This window comes from Salvelinus fontinalis, chromosome 2 (assembly GCF_029448725.1).
Source record: "Salvelinus fontinalis isolate EN_2023a chromosome 2, ASM2944872v1, whole genome shotgun sequence".
Taxonomy (NCBI): domain Eukaryota; kingdom Metazoa; phylum Chordata; class Actinopteri; order Salmoniformes; family Salmonidae; genus Salvelinus; species Salvelinus fontinalis.
In genome coordinates this window covers 41,021,576-41,034,184 of record NC_074666.1, presented here as the reverse complement: position 1 = coordinate 41,034,184, position 12,609 = coordinate 41,021,576, and the positions used below count along the sequence as shown (strand labels likewise).

The window sequence follows — 12,609 nt, the reverse complement described above, 5'->3', positions numbered from 1 at the left end:
ACAAAGAGCTCTTATAGGACCAGGGCACAAACAATAATATTATAATAATCAATAGTTTTGCTCTTTATTTAGCCATCTTACATATAAAACATTATTTATTAATTGAAAATGGTGAATAACTCACCACAGGTTAATGAGAAGAGTGCTTGAAAGGACGCACATAACTCAGCAATGTAGGGTTGTATTGGAGAGAGTCTCGGTCTTAAATCATTTTCCACGCACAGTCTGTGCCTGTATTTAGTTTTCATGCTAGTGAGGGCCGAGAATCCACTCTCACATACACTACAGTTCAAAAGTTTGGGGTCACTTAGAAATGTCCTTGTTTTTGAAAGAAAAGCAAATTTTTTTGTCCATTAAAATAACATCAAATTGATCAGAAATACAGTATAGACATTGTTAATGTTGTGAATGACTATTGTAGCTGGAAACGGCAGATTTTTAATGGTATATCTACATAGGCGTACAGAGGCCCATTATCAGCAACCATCACTCCTGTGTTCCAATGGCATGTTGTGTTAGCTAATCCAAGTTTATAATTTTAAAAGGCTAATTGATCATTAGAAAACCCTTTTGCAATTATGTTAGCACAGCTGAAAACTGCTGTTCTGATTAAAGAAAACAGAAAACTGGCCTTCTTTAGACTAGTTGAGTATCTGGAATATCAGCATTTGTGGGTTCGATTACAGGCTCAAAATGGCCAGAAGCAAAGACCTTTCTTCTGAAACTCGTTGATGTGATCAATTTGATGTGATTTTAATGGACAAAAAATGTGCTTTTCTTTCAAAAGAAACAGACGCCTCACAAGTCCTCAACTGGAAGCTTCATTAAATAGTACCCGCAAAACGCCAGTCTCAATGTCAACAGTGAAGAGGAAACTCCGGGATGCTGGCCTTACAGGCATAGTTGCAAAGAAAAAGCCATATCTCAGACGGGCCAATAAAAATAAAAGGTTTAGATGGGCAAAAGAACACAGACACTGGACAGAGGAACTCTGCCTAGAAGCCAGCATCCCAGAGTCGCCTTTTCACTGTTGATGTTGAGACTGGTGTTTTGCGAGTAACGGTTTACTCAAGTAGTATTTTACTGGGTGACTTTCACTTTTACTTGAGTCATTTTCCATTAAGGTACACTATATGTACAAAGGTATGTGGACACCCCTTCAAATTAGTGGATTCGGCTATTTCAGCCACATCCGTTACTGACAGGTGTATACAATTTGAGCACACAGCCATGCAATCTCCATAGACGAATATTAGCAGAAGAATGGCTTTACTGAAGAGCTCAGTGACTTTCAACGTGGCACTGTCATAGGATGCCACCTTTCCAACAAGTCAGTTCGTCAAATTTCTTCCCTGCTAGAGCTGCCCCGGTCAACTGTAAGTGCTGCTATTGTGAAGTAGGAAAGTCTAGGAGCAACAAAGGCTCAGCCGCAAAGTGGTAGGCCACACAAGCTCAGAGAATGACAGACAAGTGCTGAAGCACGAAGCGCATAGAAATCGTCTGTCCTCGGTTGCAACATTTACTACCGAGTTCCAAACTGCTTCTGGAAGCAACATCAGCGTTGGGAGCTTCATGAAATTAGTTTCCATGGCCGAGCAGCCGCTCACAAGCCAAAGATCACCATGTGCAATGCCAAACATCGGCTGGAGTGGTGTAAAGCTCGCCACCATTGGACTCTGGAGTAGTGGTTCTGCTAGTCACATTCTGTTAAAGATCCCCAAAGCACACACATCCCTGGGTTGTTCGTCTTTTCAGTTCGCCGCAGCTAGTGACTGCAACAAGCACTCAAACTGGACAGTTTTATCTCAATCTCTTCATTCAAAGACTCAATCATGGACACTTACTGACAGTTGTGGCTGCTTTGCGTGATGTATTGTTGTCTCTACCTTCTTGCCATTTGTGCTGTTGTCTGTGCCCAATAATGTTTGTACCCTGTTTTGTGATGGTACCATGTTGTGTTGCTGCCATGTTGTGTTGCTACCATGTGTTGTCATGTAGATTTGCTACCATGCTATGTTGTTGTCTTAGGTCTCTCTTTATTTAGTGTTGTGTTGTCTCTCTTGTCGTGATGTGTGTTTTGTCCTATATTTTTATTTTATTTATTTATATTTTTAATCCAAGCCCCCAACCCCGCAGGAGGCCTTTTGCTTTTGGTAGGCCGTCATTGTAAATACGAATTTGTTCTTAACTGACTTGCCTAGTTAAATAAAGGTTAAATAAAAACAATTAAGTGGAAACACGCTCTCTGGAGTGCTGAATCACGCTTCACCTTCTAGCAGTCCGACGGTGCCAGGAGAATGCAACCTGCCCCAATGCATAGTGCCAACTGTAAAGTTTGGTGGAGGAGGAATAATGGTCTGTGGCTGTTTTTCATGGTTCGGTCTAGGCCCCTTACTTCCAGCGAAGGGAAATCTTAACCCTACAGCACACAAGGACATTCTAGGCAATTCTGTGCTTCCAACTTTGTTGCAACAGTTTGGGGTAGGCCCTTTGCTGTTTCAGCATGACATTGCCCCCGTGCACAAAGCGAGGCCCATACAGAAATGGTTTGTTGAGATCGGTGTGGAAGAACTTGACTGGCCTTCACAGAGCCCTGACCTCAACCCCACCGAACACCTTTGGGATGAATTGTAACGCCGACTGCGACCCAGGCCTAATCAGCCAACATCAATGTCCAACCTCACTAATGCTCTCGTGGCTTAATGGAAGCAAGTCTCCGCAGCAATGTTCCAACATCTAGTGGAAAGCCTTCCTAGAAGAGTGGAGGCTGTTGTAGCAGCAAAGGGGGGACCAACTCCATATTAATGCTCATGATTTTGGAATGAGATGTTCAACGAGCACTTTTGGCCATGTAGTGTATCCTTACTTTTACTGAAGCATGACAATTGGTTACTTTTTCCACCTCTGTGTCCTATGGAGCAAAATATACATTTGGTCATATTCACAGATTCACGGGCTATTTTGGGGGATTTTTATAATTTAAGAATATTCCCTTAAAGGGCAATTCCACCACTTTCAAACTCATTTTCATTATCTCCAGCACAATACCAGTATACATGTGTGAAAATGGTGCAATTCTATGTTTTGTAGAAAAAATATGAAGTAAAAAAGTTATACTCGATGAGATCATCAAAAGTTTAAAAAAAATGTAAAACAGTGCTTTCAAATTGCGGTGAAGAGGGAGCAACAAAAGCTGTTGCAGGCTTTCAAAATCACTGTTTAGTTTGACTTTTAATCATAAAAAATAAAAAATGACCCTATTTTCATGGTATCCAATTGGTAGTTACAGTCTTGTCCCATCGCTGCAACTCCCGTACGGACTCAGGAGAGGCGTGCTTCCTCCGAAACACAACCCAACCAAGCTGACTGCTTCATGACATGATGCCCGCTTAACCCGGAAGCCAGCCACACCAACGTGTCGGAGGAAACACTGTACACCTGGCAACCGTGTCAGTGTGCATGCACCCAGCCCTCCACAGGAGTCACTAGAGTGTGATGGGACAATGACATCCCTGCTGGTCAAACCCTCCCCTAATCTGGACGACACTGGGTCAATTGTGCGCCGCCCCATGGGTCTCCTGGTTGCGGCCAGCTGCGACAGAGCCTGAACTCGAACCAGGATCTCTAGTGGCCCAGGTAGCACTGCGATGCAGTGCCTTAGGCCACTGCACCACTCAGGAGGCCTTGACTTTTAGTCTTACCCTGTGATGTCACAGAGAAGCAGTTTTAGGACTTTTCTTCTTATCGTTTTTAAAACACAGATCACAGAAACGTGCTGTTTTCACATATGTAAACACTGGTTTGGTACTGGAGACAATAATGAGGTTATGGGGTTAAAAAGGTTAAAAAGTGTCAGAATTGCCTTTTAATTAAGAAAGAGCCAGGGCAGAATTTCCCAAACTTGTTGGAGTAGGTATAGCCTATGCCAGCTGGCTTACACCTGTGTAATAATAACCTAATCACATTATAACGGCATCCATTTGGAAACATTTCTCTTTATAAAATGATGTTTTCTCCACAGACTTCTTCATACGCTACAGCAACAGGTGTTTCTCATGCTGTATGGCATTGTATAGTGTTTTTCGTCCCTGGTCCCGGAAGGCCACACAACAGCACCTGCAATGTGAGGACCCCCTAGGATCAGTATTGAAGAGCACTGAAATATGTTTACAATTACACCAAAGCAAATTACAAAGTCCATTTAAAAACCATGTTCTATGTGCATGGGGACTGTCCCTAAAGCAGGCACTGAGGGGTGTCATTTCTTGCAGCCTCGTTAAACCACAGTGATGTAGGGAACCTTTTAGAGGTGGTCCACTAGACTCTCCGTCCAGCCCGCGGATCGAGGCGGATGTGGTAAGGAGTTCAGTTAGAAACAGGAAGCTCTTTCTGCTCTACCCCTTCACAGCTCTGTTACAGTAGCCTGTCTGCAAGTGGAGCTGTCAGTAAGATGGTGGTGGCCTGAAGAGGCTTTACTAAAGGTGAGAACAACACAATGCATGTATTTCTATTGTCTCATGTTCAAGAGTGTAGGAGCAGCTTGGTTGGGGATAGATAGACTATTTGAAGAGGTTCAATTTCAGAGACGCATCATGTTGTGTTATTGTCATCCTCATAGCAAGGTGAAGACTTAATTGGAATTATATTGGCTTTCAATAATGTATCACATTGTACAACTTCAGGATTCTGCTTTGAAATGTAAAAAAGATCAACCAGCAATCATGGAGTCCCCTTGTTCAGTCCACCAATTTATTTGGTATGATGAAGTTCAGCTGAGTGTGTAAAAAATGATGCTACGGTTTGAGTTTGATGCTAAGGTTTTTAACAATTAAAACAATGTAACTAATTCTGTTGAACTGTATACTCATACATGTTTCAAATATCTTCTCTTTGGTATATCAATTATAGACCATTCATTAATACTTTATTAGTCTTTATTAGTATTAGTCATGTAGATCAGAGTCACTATTTTGTTCAGGGTAAATACACATACAAAATGTATTCCTAAGTGTATTGTTAAGTTTGATCAATACCACGTGTTATGCCTCCACCCTATCTCTATACACTTGGCTTGTATCTACCTTTAATCACAAAATCGGCTATCATTTGCCGATTTTGTTTTATAAAAGCGGAAAGTATTCTTATCTTCTGATGCAGATACTGTATCGCTGAACCAACGGGGGTATTCAATACAATACCAACATCATTCTTCTTTGGACGTTTCAACTTAATAGCATAAGAACATGTCACCCCTCACTGAGTGGGATCAAGACATTACACAATGGTGTTTGGCTATAGCGCTGTGATGACCACACATCCTGTGGGTAGCTGTGGGCTCAGGTTGTTTACAGGAACACATGACCAATTTCTATCAAGTGAGGGGTTTATTTCCAACAGTTTAGTCTTTCTTTCCACTTAGTTTTGGTGCCTACAGAGATGATATGTAAGGAATCATTACACCCTTGGTCAGTATCTGATGACCTTGAGGTCTTTTCATGACAACATTGGATGAGCAGGAGATTTGTGCTGTTACAGCTGAATAAGGAACAAGTTTGGCCAACACCTGTCAAAGAGAGAAGTTATTTTTTTAGTGAAAGTGAAAAACAGCAGTAAGCAACTATTATTGGTGAATTAATTATACAGAAGAAAACTATGGAGGATATAAATGAGATCACTCCAAAGGCAAATGCATTGTTGTTTAATTTTCCCATAGGCATGATAGCCATCTTCAGCCTACAAGGAGCTGTCTTGGCCATTGTGTCTGCGGCATCTCTCAGTGTCTTCTCTGCTTTCTGTCTGTGGTGCAGGAGCAAAACCAGTGAGTGGCACTGCATTACAAATTATGACATTTATTACATATTTACTAGGCTACATGTCCCACTAATCAACCTGTAAATCTATTCCAATATCATGAAATCTTCTTAAAGTAAAAATATATTTGTCACGTAGCACTAAAGCTAAATTAAAATACTTAATTTTCTACTTTGACTCGTGAAATAATTTTCTAGATCAATCCGTAGTGTGTGCCGTTGAATTAAAGTGTTCCACTTTTCCTTGTCTGTAGAAATAATACATGAAGAGAATCAAATTTATGACCCTCAAATATTGTAAGTATAACATTAACATAGATATTAAATAACTGATGCACTGTAAGACCAGGCATGATCTTATCGATTATTATAGATAAATAGCATAATATGTCATTCCTAATGTACAATTGAAATGTTCTATAATTCATAAAATAGCCGTTTCTATCTTAACATACATTTTTTAAACTCATGTTGTAAAACAATTTAACCTCGCTACTATATGACAACATAATTTTTCATCACGTAACTCTGCCCAACTCAGCCAACGCGAAGGAAGCAGATTTGCAGTAATGCGATCTAAAACAGGTAAAATGACATTGTGATTCATCATACCCTTTGGGGCAGATTCCCGGACAGAACAAGCCTTATTCTACTTAAATTAATACAGAATTTTAAAAAATCTAAAAGGATTTCACAAGTGGTTTCATTATTGTGAATTCCCTTCTCATAGTGAATGACTGAATGCATCTATTTAATATGGTGATGTTTTTTATGGCTATCGTGTGCTGATCAACAGTAAATTATATGTTCTCACTACTGAATCCTTCTTGAATCTCTTGGGCTTTTTTAGTCACACGACCCAACCAGATTATAAGAGAGCTGCCTCCAACACCAGTGTAAGTAGACTACTCATACATTTAGGTCTTATGCCCGTCATGCTTTTGTCTTGTTCCAACATGACAGCTGAAATTACATTTTTTTAGTTCCTTAAAACTGGATGGGTAACAAAATATATACTTGTATAAATATATTTTATACACACGAACAAGAGTTCCTACAGTTGGAGAAAATATAAAAGAACATTGGAGTTTAGTTTTTAGAATCAATGTTGTTTCCACTAATTTCAACAAAATTACGTTGAACCAACGTGGAATAGACGTTGAATTGACGCCTGTGCACAGTGGGGATTTACCCCCTGACCAGATATTGGCCATGGTCTTGTGTTTACCTTAGGTGGCCGCTCAGCACTTTATCTTTGTCTCTAGATATGCTAATAACAGACAGCAGATATGCAACACTCACAATAAATACTTTAAATGTAATTTATTTTACAGGGAACAAACACCACAAGGTAGGTTTTATTTCATTCTTAATGTCCAGCAGACCTTCCCATTCACTTACAAGGGGTCAGTGCCTAAAGAGTCTGTTGACAAAGCTTATAAACAAAACTGAACCAACGGGACCCAGAATTTGAACAGATTACAAATATTACAGATGTTTCAACATACAGGCAACTGCCAAAAAAAGGAAACACCAACATAAAGTGTCTCAATAGGGCGTTGGGCCCCCAGGAGCCAGATCAGCTTCAATGCACCGTGTCATAGACGCAAGTGTCAGGAACTGATTGGAGGGATGCGACACTATTCTTCCACAAAAAATTCCATAATTTGGTGTGTTGTTTATGGTGGTGGAAAACGCTGTCTCAGGTGCCGCTCCAGAATCTCCCAAAAGTGTTTGATTGGGTTGAGATCTGGTGACTGAGACAGCCATGGCATATGGTCTACATCGTTTTCATGCATTGCTCATCAAACCATTCAGTGACCACTCGTGCCCTGTGGATGGGGGCATTGTCATCCCATGGGGGCATAGCCATGATAGCTAAAATAATGGCCTGCCCAGCATTTTTATCCACCCTAAGCATGATGGGATGTTAATTGCTTAATTAACTTTGGAAGCACCTGCTTTCAATATACTTTGTATCCCTCATTTACTCGTGTTTCCATTATTTTGGCAGTTACCTGAAGGTGTTGTATGTGTGTATCTTTACAGTTGTGAATGAGGAGCAAGCGAAGTATCAAAATGTTGCAACAGGTAAATGTTATCTGTTAGTAATTGTATTAGGTATATATTGAATGCCAAAAGTTTCCATTTTGGAAACACAGACCTTTCAATGTGGAAACAGTATCACTAATTCACTACAGTTTTAGCCTGCACCAAATGCCTCAGCACTAACTAAGACTTTTCAATTGTGTTATATTAGCTCAGATGGGAAGCGTTGAACCAACATATGTGTAAGTATCTATCAATGCTTGGTTGCCATTTAATTGTACTTACAATTAATCTGAATTTTAGTTTGCGAAAAATAATACATGTGCTTATTGTTTTTACAGAGATCCAATCCCAGCGTTAGAGTACCAGAATGTTAATGAGAGTACTAATGCAGACACCAGAGATTCAGAAACGGGTAAGTATGATTTATCCAATGACGTGAATACAGTATGTAGGCCTATGTCTATGGTTTTATCAGATGGAATAAAATGTAAAAAACTCAAAACGAACAGATAAACAACCCCCGTCCCTCTCGCCCACTCCCTGGGCCTTTTTATTAATCCAAAACATAAAGAAAAGAAAGATGGTAGGCCCCACCATTGATGCATTTTGTAGAGCCCGTTACTGTAGGGTGATATCCTCTCAGATAATGTAATCTGCTGCTGTTGAAAGTAATGTCAAGCTTCAGCTCAAACCACAACCATCAAACGGTACAGGCGACACAGTACATGGCAGTCTACATACAGTAACACAATCTAACATCCTCTGAAGACAAGTGTGATCATTTATTAGTATGTGTTGAGATTGTCACTTGCCTTATTTGGATGTCAGAAGTGTTAAGTATCATTTGATAAACATATTTCTACTTTCTAGATGGTGATCAATATGAGAATGTTTTTCCATCTATTGATACAATCAGCCGTGGTTCTGGTATGTACTTTAGAATGACTAAATGTAGGCCTATCCCTCCTTTGAAATGAGCGATATTTATGAAGATCATGTTGTTTTTATGGAAGTTCATTATCTATTTGAAGTAGATTTCTTATATTTTATGTTGAACTAAGATGATTTCCCACCACCTCACAACAGATGGATCAGATTACGAGAACTCTGAATTCCTGGAGCAAGTGAAGATGGGGTTAGAACCGTTAGAGGATGGTAAGTCACCATAGTGCATTACAACGAAGACAACACTTCTGCTATGAACGTAGGATGAATGCACTAATTGTAATTCGCCATGGATAAATTACTACAATGTAATGAACTAAGACTTGAGACTTCTAATTTCGTCACAGATGAACCAGATTACGTGAACGACACTGACTGATATGGGATCTACATGCTCTACGAGTGGATATCTATGGGAATGGACTTTTCTCTTTTGTTGAGCTGCCTGAATAAATATTAAGTTATAATGATATGTATGTCAATGTGCTATACCAGAGCAATGCCATTTTAGGGTTAATGCCCAAAGTTGTATTACTTCATCAGAAATTCCCTTGAGTCAAGACATGTGAGGAACCATGTACAGCAGGGATGGGCAACTGGCAGCCCATGGATCAATTTCCAAAACTCAGTCAGGGTTTCAATTGACTGTTGAGAGAGAATAGTATAATACACAAGGTTCACTTTTGAAATGTGCAGTTGTGCATCAGCAGTTATGTCAGCCACTCAATTAGCCTATGCCAGCAAAATTATTTTAGATTGGTAAATTAGACTAGTGGCCAGCTATATAAACTTGTAGTAATCATGTTAAAATTACTGTCCGGGGCCACCATCAGAGATCATATTAACTGCTGTTTGTCTCTACCCTGTGGCAAAATGTGAATTACCGAAAATCCACTTAACTGCTACTTCCCCCCCTGTTCGGACTGCATGTATGGATGTGGGTATGCAGACCCGCAAGCCACTGTGGCCCCTCACGAGGAGTTCTAATTTGTGGCCCCCACCCCCATCAATGTTGCCCATCCCTGATGTACAGTATTTTTGATTGTTTGAGTGTTACTGTGTAACTGTCACCATCTAGTGGTACAAAATTAATACGAGACAGCTCCAAATGTAAAAAAAAGTGATTGTCAAAGTGTATTATTAAATAAATCCTTACTACAAAACCTTTAAATGTACAACCTCTTTATAGACCAATGTGTTCTGTCAAGTCATAAAAAACATTGATTTATTACAGAAGTGATTTTCAATAGTATTTACATTACAGTTTTTCTCAATTGCTAAAACACAATTTCTGAAACCTTGCTCCATTTCCTGAAAACATTAAACACAAAACCTCATCTTCAAGCACTATTTACATAACCTCTGACTCATCTCGTAAAATGAAACATTCGCCTCAAAACAGTTTTACCTGTGTTCAAAATCAAACACTGCTCTCAAATCATAAACAAAGTGATCAAAATGATATACACTCTCAAGCAGTCAGTAAACAATACACCGAAAAATAGAAAACACATTGTTCAAAACATACAATTCTCAGGGAGAAGTACATTTTTAATCTAAAAAAATACCAATTTTTTCCGTCATTGTCTTTTGATGAACGAAAACATGTTCTATCATAGTAGCTCAAAATTTATCAGAAATTACTACTCTGCTTTGCTCTTTGGTTTTTTGTTCTTCCTCCTCCTTGTACCCCTATTTTTACAGTACTGTACCCTGCATCTCACAAACTTGTCCTTTGTCTCTGTGATACTGTAATTCTTGTTCTTTGTTGATATGAACCTGCAACCAGTCAAAATCTATTGAGCAGTCAGTACTGTTAATAAATGGAAAGCACAATGTTCAGGACCATACAATTTGTCCATTGTACAGTATACAGCCTACAATGCACTGTACTACAGTATACAGCCTACAATGCACTGTACTACAGTATACAGCCTACAATGCACTGTACTACAGTATACAGCCTACAATGCACTGTACTACAGTATACAGCCTACAATGCACTGTACTACACTATACAGCCTACAATGCACTGTACTACAGTATACAGCCTACAATGCACTGTACTACAGTATACAGCCTACAATGCACTGTACTACAGTATACAGCCTACAATGCACTGTACTACAGTATACAGCCTACAATGCACTGTACTACAGTATACAGCCTACAATGCACTGTACTACAGTATACAGCCTACAATGCACTGTACTACAGTATACAACACTAAAAGGGACACAAATCAAAGGAGTAAACATGTGATCAATGTGCTTCTTCTTGTCTTTGGGCTGGGTCGGGCCAGAGAACCTCGTCCACATCACAAGCAATATTGTCCCTCCTGAGGCAACGGGGGAAGAAGCCTCTTGTGTGCCGTATCCAGCCCTGACATGATTTCTCACCTATATCACCACAGGCTAAATCCATGGCTTGCAGCAGATTTACTCTGGTGTAGGGTTGTCTATCATACGCTTTCCATCTCCAAGAGGAGAAAAACTCAATCGGATTCAGGAAAGGCGAGTATGGAGGGAGGTACAAGTTCATAAACTGCCCATTGATGTTAAACCATTCCCTTACCTGAGCAGCTCGGTGGAAACTGACATTGTCCCACACTATCACATAGGTGGGAATGGGATTCTCATTTAGCTCTTGACCCTGCTGCTCTTGAACCTCCTGCTCAAATAAAATATCTCTTAGATTGGCAATAAATCTTAGAAGGTGCTGGATGTTATATGGCCCGAGTGTAACATGGTGATGTAGAACACCATGGTTGCTGATAGCAGCAGATTGTGACATTGCCACCTCGTTGACCAGGGACTACAACAATGGCCCGCTGTCCAATCATGTTTCGGCCTCTCCTTCTCCTCTTTGTTAGATTGAAGCCTGCTTCATCGACAAAGATGAACTCATGGGGTCTGTCCAAGGATTCCAAGTCAAATATTGTCTGTGTAGAAATACAATATACTGTATGTAGGATTTTGTAAGTCGTGCAGACAGTGCTATACTGTAGAGTACAATTAGGCTTCTGATTCACATACATTGTATGTACTGAAGAGTAATGTCATTCACATAGTATGTGTTAGTACTGTAGACAATCTGGATTACAGTAAATGTTTATGAATGTACACTTACTTGCACATACTGAGCTCGATGTTCTTTCACCCTTGGTGAGTTGTGCTCAAAAGGTACTCTGTATACTTGTTTCATTCGCATCCTGTTACGATGGAGGACACGGTCAATTGTGGAAATGCTCACACTGTCGATTCCCTGGAAGTGTGTGTTGTATCACTCGTTCCTGGATTTCTCTGAGTCGTATTGCATTATCTTGAAGGACCATGCCAACTATAATGGCCTCTTGCTCCCGAGTAAATATAGCTGTTCTTCCACCTGCATGTGGCAGCCTTGCAATTCTACAAAAAGTAGTTGTGCAGTTACAAAACATATTCATGCAGTACAATACATACAGTGATTAACTTTACAAATGTCTATTGAAACAGCTGCATCTAGTGTAGTACAGTAAATTTGCAATTACAAAAATACAGTAGTATGTACCTGGTCTCTTCTCTGAATGTCCTTACTATGGTGACACAGAAAATCGTCTCAAATTGGGTTGCACTCCAAGTCCTGCTTCCCTCATTGTCAGTCCATGGACAAGAACATGGTCTATAACTGTTGCTCAAACTTCATCAGATATTTCCACTCTTTGTCTTCCTCTTTGTCCTCCTCTTCCTCTTTCTTGCCCTCCTCCTCTTCGTCGCCCACCTCGCATACGCACTCGTCCTCGTCCTCTCACATTGTTTCTTCT

At 40.0% G+C, this 12,609-nt stretch overlaps 1 protein-coding gene across 2 annotated transcripts; it reads left to right on the top strand.

Moving 5' to 3' along the window:
- Window positions 1–4,351: 4,351 nt before the first annotated feature.
- On the top strand, window positions 4,352–9,972 carry LOC129818951 (linker for activation of T-cells family member 2-like). 2 transcript variants are annotated; one of them, XM_055875329.1, is made up of 12 exons: window positions 4,352–4,481; window positions 5,714–5,818; window positions 6,065–6,107; window positions 6,352–6,395; window positions 6,661–6,706; window positions 7,145–7,161; window positions 7,860–7,901; window positions 8,071–8,101; window positions 8,201–8,274; window positions 8,733–8,789; window positions 8,949–9,017; window positions 9,155–9,972. In XM_055875329.1, exons 2-12 carry the CDS (start codon window positions 5,716–5,718, stop codon window positions 9,184–9,186), a joined length of 558 nt encoding a protein of 185 aa, XP_055731304.1. In that variant the 5' UTR covers window positions 4,352–4,481; window positions 5,714–5,715; the 3' UTR covers window positions 9,187–9,972. The 2 variants fall into 2 exon arrangements, with proteins under 2 accessions (XP_055731304.1, XP_055731315.1); XM_055875340.1 differs by lacking the exon at window positions 7,860–7,901.
- The last annotated feature ends 2,637 nt before the right edge of the window (window positions 9,973–12,609 follow it).